Raw genomic sequence first — 17,871 nt, 5'->3', positions numbered from 1 at the left:
GGGGGCAGGGGGGGAAGAGGGGAGGAGGAGGGGGGGAGGAGAGGGTGCTGCACCAATGCAGGAGAGGTTTGGGCCCCATGGGTTCAGTTGGTCTAGTCTCCTTTAAACTTTGGCCCTCTCACCTTAAAGCTGTACCACCTAGTATTTGATATTTCCATCGAGAAAAAGGTTCTGACTACCCACATCTATGCCTCTCATTGTTTTATATAATTCTATTAGTTCTCCCCAGCAACCACTGGCTTTACAGAGAAAAGAATCCAACCTCTCCCTGTAGTTAATACCCCCAATCCTGGAATAATGCTGGTAAAAATTGTCTGCATCCTCAGTAGAACCGTTCTGCACCTTTGCTGGATTAAACTCTATCTACCATTTCTCCGCCCACTTCTGTAACTAATCTATATCCTTGCTGCGTTGCTTCTCAGCATTTCTCACAGACCACAACCCCAGCAATCTTGGTGTCATCTGCAGGTTTACTAATCAATCCATCTACATTAATGTCCAAGTCATGTATCACACACGACAGAGGTTCCAGAACAGATCCCTGCAGAGCTCCTTCGGTCTAAGACCTCCAGCCTGAATATTGTCCTGCCACTACAATCTTTTGTCATCTATCAGTAAGACAATTATGAATCCATATGGCCAAGTCACTGTTAACCCTGTAAATCCTAATCTTCTGGATCAAATGGCCATGGGGACCTTTAACAAATGCCATACTAAAATCCATGTGCACAATCTCCACCGCCCCACCCTCATTGATCACCTTTGTCACTTTCTAAAACAACTCCGTCGAGTTAGTAAGACACAAAGCTACTAGAGGAACAAGATGAACCACTCTGTTGAAATCGCCTATACTGAAGTGTAGTACGCAAAGGGGCGGAACGGCCGCCATTTTAGTAGGCAACACCCGCCGTTCGCTATGCCTCTCGCAGTGTAATCAGTTTTTTGGGGGAACAGTATGTGTGATGATACCATAAAAATGCAGAATATATCTCATCTATCAATTCGCAGATTTTTGTTATTTTTCTTTTTAAAATGTTTCTGCAAGTTTCTGCCTACTAAAATGGCGCCTTGATATACTACGGTTTTTAAGGGTCGAGTGGTCTATCTTGCTCCTCTAGTATCTTTAGCAAGACACGAATTGTCACATACAATGCCACGCTGACTGTTCCTGATTAACCCAGCTAAATATACAAATTACACCAAACTACAGAAATGCACACCACCCATACAACAGCCATTATTATCTGCATGGACTATTAATTAAATTTCATTTAAATTAAAATAGATTAACCATTTTTTCATTCAATTGTCCCTTAATCTGGTATGGTAAAATACCACCCATAGAAATGCAGAATCCGCACTTACTCAAAAATAAGACCCAAGCTGAAATGGACATGTACCAATTAACTAAAAATTACAATTGTCCTCACTGAAGATTTGGTCCTTTTAGTTTAACAGAACCATTTAACCCAAACTAGTACTTCAGCGGAGGGAAAGGTTTTATTTTACAATTTCTCAAGTCATAGATGTGATTCATCAGTTAGTATAAGAAAATAACTGCAGATGCTGGTACAAATCGAAGGTATTTATTCACAAAATGCTGGAGTAACTCAGCAGGTTAGGCAGCATCTCGGGAGAGAAGGAATGCGTGACGTTTCGGGTCGAGACCCTTCTTCAGACTGATTCATCAGTTAGATTCCTCTGCCCACCCATTCAGTCACTGGTGGAAATATTTTCACTTTAGAATTTGCTGATCATATACCATTTTTTACTCTCCTATTCTGCTGGGCAGTTCTATTAATATAACTGATTCTAAAACACCTACATTAATTTCAAGAAGGCGGGTGGAATAATTTGTCTATGTTGTGTCTCTTTAATCATAAATAGTTCTTATCTTGGACCATGCATTGCAGTCGGTAACAATACATAATTCATTGATTTAGCAGATCAATCTGCGGAGATGGCCAGAAATGGTCCATATTTAGCAATAAATCGAACTTGAAAAAGTGATATCAGTTTGAAATTTCCCGTATAAACATTCATAACATCAACATTCAATGTAAAACGATTTTTGAATGATTCAATCAAATGGATCAAAATATTCCTCTCATTAAAATATCATCCAGCATACCGTAAACTAACATGAAAAGTTTAGAGAACTAGAGAGATTAACAGCACAGGAAAATCTCTCGATACTTCTTACTCATGCCACGTTTTGATGAACATTTCAGAACCAATCCCATGATCCCAACAATCATTTCATTGCCATGATTTTTCAACTTCGTACACGCATTGAAAACTTACCTTATAAGTTACAATCTCCTCTCCTTCATCTATTCACAATGTCAAAGCATGTAGAACATAGAAAAATAAAGCATGGGAACAAGCCCATCAGCTCACCATTTCTGTGCCAAACATAATGTCAAGATAAACTTACCTCACCTGCTTACAAATTTTTTAGTTTAGATTTTAAAGATACAGTGCGGAAACAGGCCCTTTCGGCCCATCGGTTCCGCCGGACAATTTTTTTTAACATTTACCAAGCCAATTAACCTACATTCCAGTACATCTTTGGAGTGTGGGAGGAAACGGAAGATCTCGGAGAAAGCCCACGCAGGTCACGGGGAGAACGTACAAACTCATTGCAGACAGCACCTGTAGTCGGGATCGAACCCTGGACGTACAATGAGATCTGGGCGTCCTAGTGCATCAGTCACTGAAAGGAAGCATGCAGGTACAGCACACAGTGAAGAAAGCCAATGGAATGTTGGCCTTCCTAACAAGAGGAGTTGAGTATAGTGTAGGGACCATAGAAAGTCGTCCTAGTTGTCAAACCCTCAGATTGGCCAGCAAGGTCACGTGTGGGTGCGACCGTAGGGATTGGTCCAGAGAGCGACACCGCTGATTGGACAGCGTGGTCATGTGCGCTTTTGGCGCCCGAAAAGAGTCAGTTGGGAGATGTCTTCGAAGAGAACAATTAATTTTAATGGTTGTCTGTAATCTTGTTAAGAAAACTTTGTAATCGAATATTGCTGTCGCAATAAACTTCTTCAACAAAGAACAAGTTTCCAGACTCGCCATAATAGGAGCAAAGAGGTCCTTCTGCAGTTGTACAGGGCCCTAGTGAGACCGCACCTGGAGTACTGTGTGCAGTTTTGGTCTCCAAATTTGAGGAAGGATATTCTTGCTTTTGAGGGCATGCAGCGTAGGTTTACTAGGTTAATTCCCAGAATGGCGGGACTGTCGTATGTTGAAAGACTGGAGCGACTAGGCTTGTATACACTGGAATTTAGAAGGATGAGAGGGGATGTTATCGAAACATATAAGATTATTAAGGGGTTGGACACGTTAGAGGCAGGAAACATGTTCCCAATGTTGGGGGAGTCCAGAACCAGGGGGCACAGTTTAAGAATAAGGGGTAGGACATTTAGAATGGAGATGAGGAAAAACGTTTTCACTCAGAGAGTTGTAAATCTATGGAATTCTCTGCATTCAAGAGAGAGCTAGATAGAGCTCTTAAGGATAGTGGAGTCAGGGGGTATGGGGAGAAGGCAGGAACGGTGTACTGATTGAGAATGATCAGCCATGATCACATTGAATGGTGGTGCTGGCTCGAAGGGGCGAATGGCCTACTCCTGCACCTATTGTCTATTGCCTATTGTCTATTGACTCCGGCGCTGCATTCGCTGAAAGGCAGCAAATCTACCGCTGCACCACCGTATATGATCCATATGATCGCAAATGATCCCCCCCATTCTCAACATATCTATGTGCCTATCTAAAAGCCCCTTAATTGCGATTATCATATCGGCCTCCACCACAAGCCGTGGCAGCACGTTCCAGGGTCCCACCACCCTCTGTGTATAAAACTCACCCTGCACATCTCCTTTAAACTTTGCCTCTCTCTCCTAAAACAATGTCCTCTAGTCTGTGGCATTTCTACCCAGGGAACACGGTTCTGACTGCACCATGGACGTCTCTCATTATTTTATATATTTCTACCAGCTCTCCGCTGAACATCTTGTATTTTAGAGAAAACCTATCCATGTTTGTCCAATCTCCCCCTGGAGCTAATATTTCTTGATTCAGACACCATTCTGGCAAATCTCCTTGAAAGCCGTCTATAACGTTTCCACATCCTTCCCATAATGTGACGACCAGAAATGCATGCAATTCTCCAAATGCAGTCGCAGAAAAGTCTTCTGGAGCTGCATCCTAACTTCCTGACTTTTATACTCAATGCCCTGACCAACAAAGGTGAGGACACCACATGCATTCTTTACCAGTGTATCTACTTGTCTTGCCACTATCAGAAACCTTTAGACCTGGACTCCAAGAGTCCTCTGCACATCAATGCTGTTCGGAGTCTTGCCTTCAATCTTATACCTTCCCCTTACATTCATCCTCCCAAAGTGCAACACCGCACACTTGCTCAGATCAAACTCCATCTGCCATTTCGCTGCCCATTTCTGTGGTTAATCAATGTCTTGCTGTACACCTTGACAGCCTTGCTCACTGCCCTCAACTCCAGCAAGCTTGGTGTTGTCTGCAATCACAAAGGCTTTTTTTGCCTTATGCGATCTGTCACAATCTTAGATGAGAGTGAAGAAACATTTATAAGACACTAGACTAAGTGGACCCGTTGGGCTCAAACCTCTCCTGCATTGGTGTAGCACCCTCTCCTCCCCCCCACCCCCTCCCCTCTCGCCCTCTCCCTCCCCTCTCCCCCTCCCCCCCTCCCTCCATTCCCCACCTCCCCCTCTTCTTCCCACAGGCCATCAGGACTGTCAACTTTTATAAACCCAGAGACTAAGTTTTTGTCGACACTAATAGTAACTTATTAACTTTATTTATATGCTGTAACTGTAATTCTTTTTTGTGCACAATCCGCAGGCATTGCCACTTTCATTTCACTACACATCTTGTATGTGTATGTGACAAATAAATTTGACTTGACTTGACTTGAAGGCAGGAACGGGGTACTGATTGAGAATGATCAGCCATGATCACATTGAATGGCCGAAGGGCCGAATGGCCTCCTCCTGCACCTATTGTCTATTGTTTATTCCAGGCAACTGAATTCCACTTAGCTTCAGGAGTGGAAATAAGGTAAGTGGCTGGTAGCCATATCAGACACTCATTCTGAAAAATAGATCCAAATTTCTTGGGCTACTTCAGTTCAGTTCAGTTTTCAGTTTAGTTTATTGTCATGTGTACTGAGATACAACGAAAAGCTTTTGTTGCGTGCTATTTATTATTTCATTAAAGATAAAAGGTTTGCAAACAAACAATTTTAGACGTTCAAATTGGGCCTTTCAGGCTTTAGTCGTGATCCCATTAGCCCCTCCTACAGTGAAGAGAACAGCAGACCACGGGAAGATTTGGGAAAAGCTGGTGAGATATGAAATCTTACAAAAGAAAGTAACATGGAGAAGTGTGAGTGAACATAATTCGAGAGAATGAATATGAATGGGGATTGTAACTGGAGTGGCATCATTTTATACCATTTGCTGGTGCAGTGGTACTTTGAGATGTGCAAGCACGTCGCTCTAAATGGAGAGCAGATTGGCTGTTGGAAATAGATAAAGGATGCGTGACTTTGCAAACAGAAACAAAATCAACAAAAGCAAATGTCAACCCATTAAATGACACCAGTCAGGCGTCACAGTTTAAGAATAAGGGGTAGGCCATTTAGAACTGAGATGAGGAAAAACTTTTTCAGTCAGAGAGTTGTAAATCTGTGGAATTCTCTGCCTCAGAAGGCAGTGGAGGCCAATTCTCTGAATGCATTCAAGAGAGAGCTAGATAGAGCTCTTAAGGATAGCGGAGTCAGGGGGTATGGGGAGAAGGCAGGAACGGGGTACTGATTGAGAATGATCAGCCATGATCACATTGAATGGCGGTGCTGGCTCGAAGGGCCGAATGGCCTCCTCCGGCACCTATTGTTTATTGTCTATTGTCTATTTCACGTTTCAGAAGGTTTTCTGAGTTTAGGCAACAGTCTTTAGGAAAATGACTGGATGGGCACAGTGCATAACGAGAGAAGTTTTTTTCTTTGAGTTATATGAGCAGAATTAGGCCATTCGTCCCATCAAGTCTACTCCGCCATTCAATCATGGCTGATCTGTCATTCCCTCCCAACCCCATTCTCCTGCTTTCTCCCCAAGACCTTTGACAACCTTACTATTCAAGAAAATGTATCTTCCCTCTCCACTCTTAATCCATGGGAAATGAAATGCAATACATTAATTGGTAGGGCCCTTCGGAGTTTTGGTGCACAAAGGGACCTTGGGGTGCAGGTCAGGCAGCATCTCAGGAGAGAAGGAATGGGTGATGTTTCGGAATGTAGAAGAGACCCTAGTGAGAGCCTCATCTATAATGGAAGAGGGGAAGCCCTGTTTCCTGAAGTTTTTTCTTTTTTGTGGTCGTAGAGTAGGAGGGCAGTGTTTTCTTTTTTGTGGTCGTAGAGTATTTTTCAGGAAACGGGGCTTCCCCTCTTCCATTATAGATGAGGCTCTCACTAGGGTCCGCTCTTGCTCCCCCTCCCCCCACTCGCAACAAGGACAGAATCCCCCTCGTTCTCACCTTCCATCCCACCAGCCAGCGGATCCAACAAATCATCCGCCAACATTTCCGTCACCTACAACGGGACCCCACCATTGGCCATATCTTCCCATCCCCTCCCCTCTCTGCGTTCTGCAGAGACCGTTCCCTCCGTAACTTCCTGGTCCACTCGTCCCTTCCTATCCAAACCACCCCATCCCCGGGCACTTTCCCTTGCAACCGCACGAGATGCAACACCTGTCCCTTTACCTCCCCCATCAACTCCATCCAAGGACCCAAACAGTCTTTCCAGGTGAGACAAAGGTTCACCTGCACCTCCTCCAACCTCATCTATTGCATCTGCTGCTCTAGATGTCAGCTTATTTACATCGGCGAAACCAAGCGCAGGCTCGGCGATCGCTTCTCTCAACACCTGCGCTCGGTCTGCGTTGGCCAAACTGATCTCCCGGTGGCCGAGCACTTCAACTCCCCCTCCCATTCCCAGTCTGACCTTTCTGTCATGGGCCTCCTCCAGTGCCATAGTGAGGCCCACCGGAAATTGGAGGAACAGCACCTCATATTTCGCCTGGGCGGCTTGCAGCCCAGTGGTATGAACATCGACTTCTCCAACTTTAGATCGTTCCTCTGTCCCTCTCTTCCCCTCCTCCTTCCCAGATCTCCCTCTATCTTCCTGTCTCCACCTATATCCTTCCTTTGTCCCGCCCCCCTGGCATCAGTCTGAAGAAGGGTCTCGACCCGAAACGTCACTCATTCCTTCTCTCCCGAGATGCTGCCTGACCTGCTGAGTTACTCCAGCATTTTGTGGCAAAATATGTTGGTCGTTTCGCATTTGTGATTACTTATTTCTGTGTTTCTCACATACGATTAATTCGTAAGAGTGAATCTTTATTTTTCCTTCAAAATTGTACATGGTTGTGAATTGTGAATTCCTTTAGGGGGGGGAATTTCCCTTACCCAAACTGGCATGGTGTAACAGTGCACTGCATTGTATGCTGTTCCGGCATTGCCACATTACAGTAAAGGCGAGGCTCGGGAAGGTGTGCAGAAGAGATTCACCAGGATGTTACTTGGATTGGGAGAACATTAGCTGTAAGGAGAGGTTTAGACAATCTTGGATAGTTTTATCTGGACTGTTGGAGGTTGAGGGGCAAGCTGACAGCAGTGTTATAAAATTATAACAGATATAGATAGGGAAGATGGACTGTCTTTTTCCCAGGGTGAAAATATTAGGAGGGTAGAGCTTGAAAATGAGAGGGGAAAACTTTAAAGAAGATGTGTGGGGGAAATCTTTCAGTTCAGTGTCAGGTCAGTTTAGTTTATTGTCACGTGTACTGAGGTACAGTGGAAAGCTTTTGTTGCACTTTCCATCGCCCGGTAAGGGCTCAGGACCTTCATCGGCCTGCTCGGCTCGGCCTGGGACTTTCCATCGCCCGGTGGGGGCTTCAAAAGTTGGGAGCCTCGATCGCCTCGTGGCACCACGGGAGAAGAATGAGGAGGAGATAAGACTTTTCTTTGCCTTCCATCACAGTGAGGGTGTGCCTGGAGCAATCACTGTGGTGGCTGTTTGTGTTAAAAAATTGTAATTGTGTGTCTTGTGTTCTTTATTGTCTACTGCCGGACCCTGACGTGAGAGGACGCTGGCGCTATTTGTTCGCCGCTTCTCCGTCAGGACAGTTCGTCTGTTTGTTTTTATGTCTTGACTGTTTTTGTAAAGCGTCTTTGAGCATTTGGAAAAGCGCTATAAAAAATAAATGTTTATTATTATTATTATTATTATTATTATTGTGTGCTGACCAGTCAGCAGAAAGACAATACTTGATTACAATCAATCCATTTATAGATGACAAGGGAATAACGTTTAGTGCAAGGTAAAGCCAGCAATGTCTGATCAAGGATCGTCCGAGGGTCATTAAAGAGGTAGATAGTAGTTCACGGCTGCTCTCTGGTTGTGGTAGGATGATTCAGTTGCCTGATAACAGCTGGGAAGAAACTGTCCCCAAATCTGGTGGTTTTTGCACACAAAGGATGATGAGTGCCTGGAACATGTGCCAAGGGGGTGGTGGAGGCAGATATAATAGTGGCATTTTAGAGACGTTGCCAGGCACATGGATGTGCATAGGTATAGATTATGTCTCGCAGAGTCTCTTGCCCAGAGGAGATGAATTAAGGACCAGAGGCATAGGTTTAAGGTGAAGGGGAAAAGATTTAATAGGAATCTGAGGGGTAACTTATTCACACAAAGGGTGGTGGATGTGTGGAACAAGCTGCCAGAGGAGGTAGTTGAGGCTGGGACTATCCCAACGTTTAAGAAACAGTTAGACAGGTACATGGATCGGACAGGTTTGGAGGGATATGGACCAAACGCGGGACCAAACGCGAGTGTAGCTGGGACATGTTGGCCGGTATGGGCAGGTTGGGCCGAAGGGCCTCTTTCCACACTGTCTGACTCTATGACGCTATGTGCTGGCATATAAGAGTTGGTCTTGGCTTTATGTTTGGCCCAGACAAAGGGCCTGTTCCTGTGTAGTACTGTTCCCTGTTGTATGTTTTATGTTCTACCCGAGATTGGCAAATATTTGTCCCCAATGAAAAGGTCCTTATTAAAGATAAATGTAACCAAAACAGATTTTTGGCTGTTCAATTTTTTTATATTTCAAAGTAATACAAGACATTAGTAAACAATAGCATTACATTACAATCTTTACTCATGATCAAGGATACTTGAATATTGACAAAAGAGAAATCTATAAAACCGTGAGAGCAAAATTCTCAAGTGTGTTGCAAAATCTCAGAACATTACAAAGAGCTTTACATCTAATGAAGACCTTTTAAAGTGTCGCTTTGCAGAAAATATGGCTGTCCATTTGTGCCTGAAGGAGTCCCCTCGGCCAACAGTGTGAGAAAGCAGGTGTGTTTTTGGTAATACTTATTGCAAGAAAGATCTTGGTAAAGGCTATTGAGAGAACTCTGCTATTTTTCAAAATAATGCTATGCGATCTTTCAATAGACAATAGGTGCAGGAGGAGGCCATTCAGCCCTTCAAGCCAGCACCGCCATTCAATGCGATCATGGCTGATCACTCTCAATCAATACCCCGTTCCTGCCTTCTCCCCATACCCCCTCACTCCGCTATCCTTAAGAGCTCTATCCAGCTCTCTCTTGAAAGCATCCAACGAACTGGCTTCCACTGCCTTCTGAGGCAGAGAATTCCACACCTTAACCACTCTCTGACTGAAAAGGTTCTTCCTCATCTCCGTTCTAAATGGCCTACCCCTTATTCTTAAACTGTGGCCCCTTGTTCTGGACTCCCCCAACACTGGGAACATGTTTCCTGCCTCTAATGTGTCCAATCCCCTAATTATCTTATATGTTTCAATAAGATCCCCCCTCATCCTTCTAAATTCCAGTGTATACAAGCCTAGTCGCTCCAGCCTTTCAACATACGACAGTCCCGCCATTCCGGGAATTAACCAAGTGAACCGACGCTGCACGCCCAACTGTGAGGCTTCACATCCATCTGTGAGGCATCTCGTCGGTGGTAGTATATCTGACATGACAGTAGTGCACAGCCCTGAGGTAGAATGTCAAATAATGAACTTCAGATAATGAACTTACAACCTTTCCCTCAGGGATGAGAGTGGTACAAGTTGAGCCTCGTCTGGCAATTTAAAAGTCAAAGACAGCGTTAGGTTATCAAGCTTCATCTGTCGAGTTAGATATTTCACACCGCTGACTACAAATCCATCAGACAGTGGTCAGCGTGTAATATCCCGGAGGCCCTTCCAGGAGACTGACCACCCACCTTATCTGTACCCCTCATCTATAGACTAAAACCCTCGTTTGTTTGCTTGTTTGTTCCTGAACTCCAGCCAAAACGGTACACGATAGCGCAACAATTTTAGGCCCACCTTACTCACCGTCGCCTCTTTGGTGCTGATGGAAGAAGTTTCATTGAAATCGGTGTTATATTTTAAAAGTTATTCACATTTTAAAGTTTAAATCTATCTCCTAGGGAGGGAGAGGGGAGGGAGGAAGGATAACGGGGGTTGAGGGGGTGGAGTGGGGGGAGGGGAGAGGGGGGTGGATGGAGGGGGGAGGAGGTGGGGAGAGGGGAGGGGGATGGGGGGAGGGGGGAGGAGAGGGTGCTGCACCAATGCAGGAGACGTTTGGTCCCAAATCATTCGGCCGAGTGATTTTATAAACCTCAGTCTCCTTAATTCCAGGAAAACAGTCCCAGCCTATCCTGTTTTTCCTTTTAACTCAAGCCCTTCGGTCCCAGAAACACCCTTCTCCCACAAAGAAGGGAGAGGTTGAACTTTATTTTCGCCTTCCATCGCAGTGAGGAATGTGGTGCTTATTATTGTTATGACTGCATGGCAAATTAAGTTCCTCTTACATTGCAAAACATACTTGGCTGATAAAGTATGGTTGTGATTGTGATTGTGTGAACGTTTTTCCTCCCTCACCAGCTTAATCGCATCTGTTCCAATGTTGTGGTGACCAGAACTGCAAACAATGCTCCAAGCGCATTCTCACCAACGTTTTGGGGCGGCACGGTGGCGCAGAGGTAGAGTTGCTGCCTTGCAGTGCTTCCAGCACCCGAGATGCCGGTTCGATCCAGACTACGGGTGCTGTCTGAATGGAGTTTGTACGTTCACCCCGTAATCGCGTGCGTTCTCTCCAAGATCTTTGGTCTCCGACACTCCAAAGACATACATTGGCTTGTATCATTGTAAATTGTCCCTCGTGCATGTAGCATAGTGTTAATGTGTGGAGATTGCTTGTCGGTGCGGACTCAGTGGGCCAAAGGGCCTGTTTCCTTACTGTATCTCTGAACTAAACCAAACCCAAATGTTTGTAAACAGCTGGAGTAACTCAGCGGGACAGGCAGGATCTCTGGAGAGCAAGGAATAGGTGACATTTCGGGTTGAGACCCTTCTTCAGAATGGTTAGGGATAAGGGAAACGAGAGGTATAGGCAGTGATGTGGGGAGATAAAGTACAATGAATGAAAGATATGCAAAAAGCAATGATGATAAAGGAAACAGGCCATTGTAAACTGTTTGTAGGGTACAAATGAGAAGCTGGTGCGACAGGTGGGGGAGGGGTAGAGAGAGAGGGAATGCCGGGGCTACCTGAAGTGAGAGAAATCAATATTCATACCACTGGTCTGTAAGCTGCCCAAGCAAAAAAATGAGATGCTGTTCCTCCAATTTGCGTCTAGCCTCACTGACAATGGAGGAGACCTAGGACAGAAAGGTCTGTGTAGGAATGGGAAGGAGAATTAAAGCGTCAAGCAACCAGGAGATCAGGTTAGTTCTCGAAGGTGTTCCGCGAAACGATCGCCCAGTCTGCGTTTGGTCTCGCCCCCTCTCTCCTTACCTGAAAGGACTGTCGGGGTTCGTGGACAGAGTCGAGGGAGGAGGTATAGCGACAGGTGTTGCATCTTCTGCAGTTGCAAGGGAAGGTACCTGGGAAGGGGATGGTTTGAGTGGGAAGGGATGAGTTAACCAGAGAGTTGCGGAGGGAGCGGTCTCTGTGGAAGTTGGGAAATGGGGCTAGTGGTGGGATTCCTTTGGAGATGGCGGAAATTTCGGAGGATTATGTGTTGCATGCAACGGCTGATGGGGTAGAAGGTACGAACTAGGGGGACTCTGTCTCTGTTGCGACTAGAGGGAGGGGGAGCAAGGGCGGAGCTGCGGGGTACTGAGGAGACACAAGTGAGGGCCTCCTCTATGATGGGAGATGGGAACCCCCATTCCCTATAGAATGAGGACATCTCGGATGTCCAAGTATGGAACACCTCATCTTGGGCGCAGATGCGGTGTAGACGGATGAATTGGGAGTAGGGGACAGTCTTTGCAGGAAGCAGGGTGGGAAGAAGTGTAGTCGAGATAGTTGTGGGAGTCAGTGGGTTTGTAATAGACGTCAGTCAATAGTCTATTTCCTGTGATGGAGACTGTGAGATCAAGAAACGGGATGGTGGTGTCAGAGATGGTCCAAGTACATTTGAATGCAGGATGAAAATTGGTGGTGAAGTTGATAAAGTCCATGCATTCTGCATGGGTGCAGGAGGTAGCACCAATGCAGTCATCAATGTAATGGAGATAGAGTTCGGGGATAGGGCCAGTGTACTTCTGGAACAGGGATTGTTCAATGTACCCTACAAAGAGGCAGGCATAGCTGGGGCCCATGCAGGTCCCCATAGTTATGCCTAAGATGAGGGAGTGGGGGCTTGGAAAGTGGAAGTCATTAAAGAGAAGGGCATGTGAAGTATCGTGGACATAGGTCGGGAGAGATTGAACCATGGGGGGATAGGATGGAGTCGAGGTGCATGGAAATCATTTCCGTGGGACAGGAGCAGGCAGAATCAATGGGTCTTCCTGGGCAGATGTGTTTATGGATTTTGGGGAGAAGGTAAAACCGGGCCGTGTGGGGCTGGGAAACGATAAGGTTGGAGGCTGTGGAAGGCGGACAGTCAGAAGTGATGAAATCAGAAATAGTATGTGAGAGTTAAGGCCTGGTGCTCGTCTGAGGGGTCATGGTCCAAGGATAAGTAGGAGGAGGTGTCTGAGAGTTGTCGTCTGGCCTCGGCCCGGTAGAGTTCAGCGCGCCAGACTGCCACGGCACCTCCCTTGTCGGCGGGTTTGATTATAATGTCGGGGTTGCTGCAGAGTGAGTGGAGGGCTGTACGCTCAGAGGGGATGAGGTTGGAGTAGGTAAGGGGAGTGGAAAAGTTGAGGCAGTTGATGTCACGCCGTCAGTTAGAAATAAAGAGGTCTGGAGAGGGTAGAAGGCTGTTCTGGGGAGTCCAAGAGGAGGGGGTCCACTGGAGACGGGAGACGGGGTCATCACTGGGGGGTGAGGACTCCTTCCCATGGAAAAAGGCTCGGAGGCGGTGGCGACAGAAGAAGAGCTCCACGTCGTGGCGGACCCGGAACTCGTTGAGATGGGGGCGGAGGGGAACAAAGGTGAGGCCTCTGCTGAGGACAGACCGTTCCATATCGGAAAGGGGGAGGTCAGGGGGGGATGGTGAACATATGGGTGAACATATGACAAGGGTGGGGGTTGGAGTCAGAGGAGGGCAGGAGAGTAGATGGAGGCCGAGGCGAGATCTGGTGGGGGATGGTGGGTGTTCAGAGAGGAGGGGAAGGGTGGGCGTGAGGACTATTGTGTGGGTGGGGTGTGGCCAGGGCAACTTGGTTAAAAAAGGGGGAAGGGGAAGACCCATCACTACTGAGGTTCCCTGCACGAGGGGAGGGGGGGAGGGAGCAATGGGACCCAGCAGTCAGGCCACGTGGTATCGCTGTTACTTGACTCCCCATCTGCTGAAGGCAAGGATGCAAATCACCTCCTTCACCACCTTGTGCCTACCTGTGTCACCACTTTCAAGGAACTATATACCTGCGTCGAAAATTCACACTGGGCCCTGTGCCCTGGGCCCTGCCTTTCACTGTTTATTCATAGCTAAGATTAATTCTGGTGAATGTCTATCATATTCAGTGTTAGTTCCATTTTTCTGTCCTTCAGCATTATCTGTGTATATTTTACAAACCCAATGATCTAACTAGATTCGGATTTTATTGTTTTAAACTAATTTAGGTTGGATTTAACATTTAGACTTTACCTTAGAGATGCAGCGTGGAATCAGGCCCTTCGGCCCATCGAATCAATAGACAATAGACAATAGGTGCAGGAGGAGGTCATTCTGCCCTTCGAGTTAGCACCGCCATTCAATGTGATCATGGCTGATCATTCTCAATCAGTACCCCGTTTCTGCCTTCTCCCCATACCCTCTGACTCCGCTATCATTAAGAGCTCTATCTAGCTCTCTCCTGAAAGCATCCAGAGAATCGGCCTCCACTGCCTTCCGAGGCAGGGGATTCCACAGATTCACAACTCGCCCACCAATGCACTAGCACTATCCTGCACACACCAGAGACTATTTACAATTCACAGAAGCTGATCAACCTGCGAACCTGCACGTCTGTGGATTGTGGGAGGAAAACGGAGCACCCGGGAAAACCGACGCGGTCACAGGGAGAACGTACAAACTCCGTACAGACAGCACCCGGCCGTACTCAGGATCAACCCCGGGTTCTGGCGCAGTCAGACAGAAACTATGCGACTACTGCACTGTAGGAAGTATAAGAAGATAACTGCAGATGCTGGTACAAATCGAAGGTTTTTATTCACAAAATGCTGGAGTAACTCAGCAGGTCAGGCAGCATCTCGCCTGAAGAAGGGTCTCGACCCGAAACGTCACCCATTCCTTCTCTCCCGAGATGCTGCCTGACCTGCTGAGTTACTCCAGCATTTTGTGAATAAAAACCTTCGCACTGTAGCAAGTGTTGAGCCAGATGGGATAAGATCACCTCCAGGTGATCTTCTTGCGCCTGTTACAGAAAAGGGGTCGTTTTAAGTAATAAGTTTTACGTTTTAAATATTAAGTTTTAAGTACTCCTGTGAAATTGCTTGCTGCTATCACAGTGCGAACAGTCCGGAGGCCGTTTGAGCAACTCACAGCTATGTTCTGGGGACAACTAAGGCACGGCGTTTGAGTTTGCACGCACATGAGTGAGATTGCAATGGCATCAATGGCTGGCTCTTGTAACATCGGACAAATTAGATGGAGTTCCCGTTCCCCTTCTCCTCTGTACCGTGCATTCAGTTATGCTTCCACACAAACCCACTCCTTGTGCAAACTCAGCGTCGCTGGGATTCTAGCTCCAGAAGGCGGCTTCTAGTTGCGCTGTGTTATTTGGTCCAGGCTAGGCAAGGCTTTCTTTCCACTGTGCCCTGTCCAACTGCGCCTCATCTGCGCGGCAGGTTTCGGGGCATGACTTTTCTATTTCACAAAACGGGCGCATTGTCAAATACGCAGCCGAGGAATGACAATAGACAATAGGTGCAGGAGGAGGCCATTCGGCCCATCGTGCCAGCACCGCCATTCAATGTGATCGTGGCTGATCATTCTCAATCAGTACCCCGTTCCTGCCTTCTCCCCATACCCCCTGACTCCGCTATCCTTAAGAGCTCTATCTAGCTCTCTCTCTTGAAAGCATTCAGAGAATTGGCCTCCACTGCATTCTGAGGCAGAGAATTCCACAGATTCACAACTCTCTGACTGAAAAAGTTGTTCCTCATCTCTGTTCTAAATGGCCTATCCCTTATTCTTAAACTGTGGCCCCTGGTTCTGGACTCCCCCAACATTGGGAACATGTTTCCTGCCTCTAACGTGTCCAACCCCTTAATAATCTTATACGTTTCGATAAGATCCCCTCTCATCCTTTTAAATTCCAGTGTATACAAACCTAGTCGCTCCAGTCTTTCAACATATGACAGTCCCGCCATTCCGGGAATTAACCTAGTAAACCTACGCCCTCAATAGCAAGAATAGCAAGAACAATGAATCCCGTCTCAGTTTTAAGTTGAGACTGTTGAGCTCACGGACGCCAGCTACTTCAGGAAGATCTCCATCAAGTCTTCAGGGAGCATGGGCTTTCTCGCGGAATACACACAACGTGTTTACCTGAACATGTGTCTGAACAAGAAGGGTCTCGACCCGAAACGTCACCCACCCGTTCCTTCTCTCCGGAGATGCCGCCTGTCCCGCTGAGTTACTCCAGTATTTATGTGGTCTATCTTCGGTATAAACCAGTATCTACAGTTCCGAAATACCTACACGCGTTTACCTTTCCGACAGCATCTTCCGTTCGTGAAACCGATGCTAATGTGGCCCCACGAAGAAGGGTTAAGTTCAGAGATGCCACAAACACATGCCCTGCGATCCACCTTCACGGAACAGGCGCTGAAATCTCAGCCTCAGTCTTCCCTTTGGAGGCAGGTAGGGGTTCGTACTCGGCTCCCTTCGCACGTTAAATCCATGGAATGCACTTTCACACCACTCCAGGTTTTATAAAAGCCCCCCCACGTAGCTAAAGCAGCGCACATTTCTCTGCAGAGCCGAAGTCTACAATGACTGTCTCCACACTCCACGCTCAGTAGTTTCAACTTAGAACGGAGATGGAAGCAACGGGTCTATCTGTGCGTTTCTTTCGTCGGCTGCGTATTTCTCAATGAGTCTGTTTTCGACTGAAGGGGTGACTGAAGGGCCAGGGACACGTTCATAATCGTCTGCCACTGAAAACGCAGATCGGCGGTGTTTGGTTCTTGGTTCTTGTTACTCAATATCCGACTGCAAAAGCACATTATCATTTGCGAAGAGCTCTCGCCCAAGTAACCTGTGGCAACGGCGACAGTTACACACAGCACAAATTGACTGCATGGTCTCTCAAGGGATATATGATCTGGCCAATAGAATTCCCCTCTTGATATATTTTATATTACCTGAACAACTTCCCACTCTTCCCTTCCTGACTGCCTGACCTGCTGAGTTACTCCAGCATTTTGTGAATAAACTTCCCACTCTTCCCTTCCTCTGTGACAATCGCCAAAAGGGGCATTGGGCAAACGACTCACTTGATACAACAATCAAAAACTCACTTCACAAAAGAATATGCGACTTACCAAAAAAAGTCACCGCGAATCCTTCTAAAACGCACGCCCAGGCTCCCAGGAAGAAGTACCCGTACAAGTTGGTGATGAAACTCAGAGACCCGCCGATAGCCGAGGCGAGGAAGTCGGCAAGGGATAAGTTGAGAATGATGTAATTCAGAGGCTGCCTCAGCTGCTTGTATTTGTACGTCACCAACAGGACGGTGAAGTTTTCGGATAGCGATAGGAATGTCACGAAAAACATGAAAATCGCCAAAAGTTTGAAGTTCCAGGGGTCGATTGAGTCGAGGGGGCCGCTGAACGGGTCCACTGGGCGGGAGGTCGCGCTGGTGGAGAGAGTCGCGTTCACAACACTATCCCACGAGGAATTCATCCTGGACGCACACACAGACGAGGTGGATAAATCCACCGGTGGCGTCTACCAGTCAACCGCGGATTCGCTTTATGTTGACCAAACTATGGTGAACACTCATGACGAAACTCGCGGTGAACAGGCAAGTACATCTCAGTCGGTAGGGCTATTTACTCCTTGCCCACTTCTCCGTTTAAGATGCGTCACCCTCGACTTCTGCGCAATTAATTAAACCATCGTCAGGCGGGAGACATCCGACAACATGCTCCCCCTCTGAAAGGGGAGGGGTACGGAGAACCATTTTATACTGAAAAGCCAGTTTGAGATGGCTTGGGGTGAGAGCGTGCACCACTTGCACGCGAAGGGAAGGATCCGTGCCGGATTGTGGATGGACTGGATCCCACAACAACGTTTCACGAATCCCAAGCAAGTTGTCCA

The 17,871-nt window shown here is 46.8% G+C and overlaps 1 protein-coding gene across 1 annotated transcript in view; it reads right to left on the bottom strand.

Moving 5' to 3' along the window:
• Positions 1-17,629, bottom strand: part of valopa (vertebrate ancient long opsin a) — a 40,896-nt gene extending 23,267 nt beyond the window's left edge. The window contains exon 1 of the mRNA XM_078413694.1: positions 17,094-17,629. Within this exon, the coding sequence (XP_078269820.1) occupies positions 17,094-17,454 (361 nt within the window). The 5' untranslated portion in view covers positions 17,455-17,629. The remainder of the gene's footprint in view (positions 1-17,093) is intronic.
• Between the last annotated feature and the right edge of the window lie 242 nt (positions 17,630-17,871).

Source organism: Rhinoraja longicauda, chromosome 16 (genome assembly GCF_053455715.1).
Source record: "Rhinoraja longicauda isolate Sanriku21f chromosome 16, sRhiLon1.1, whole genome shotgun sequence".
Taxonomy (NCBI): domain Eukaryota; kingdom Metazoa; phylum Chordata; class Chondrichthyes; order Rajiformes; family Arhynchobatidae; genus Rhinoraja; species Rhinoraja longicauda.
Note: the sequence above shows the minus strand (reverse complement) of the source record. Positions and strands in the feature narration are given on the sequence as shown.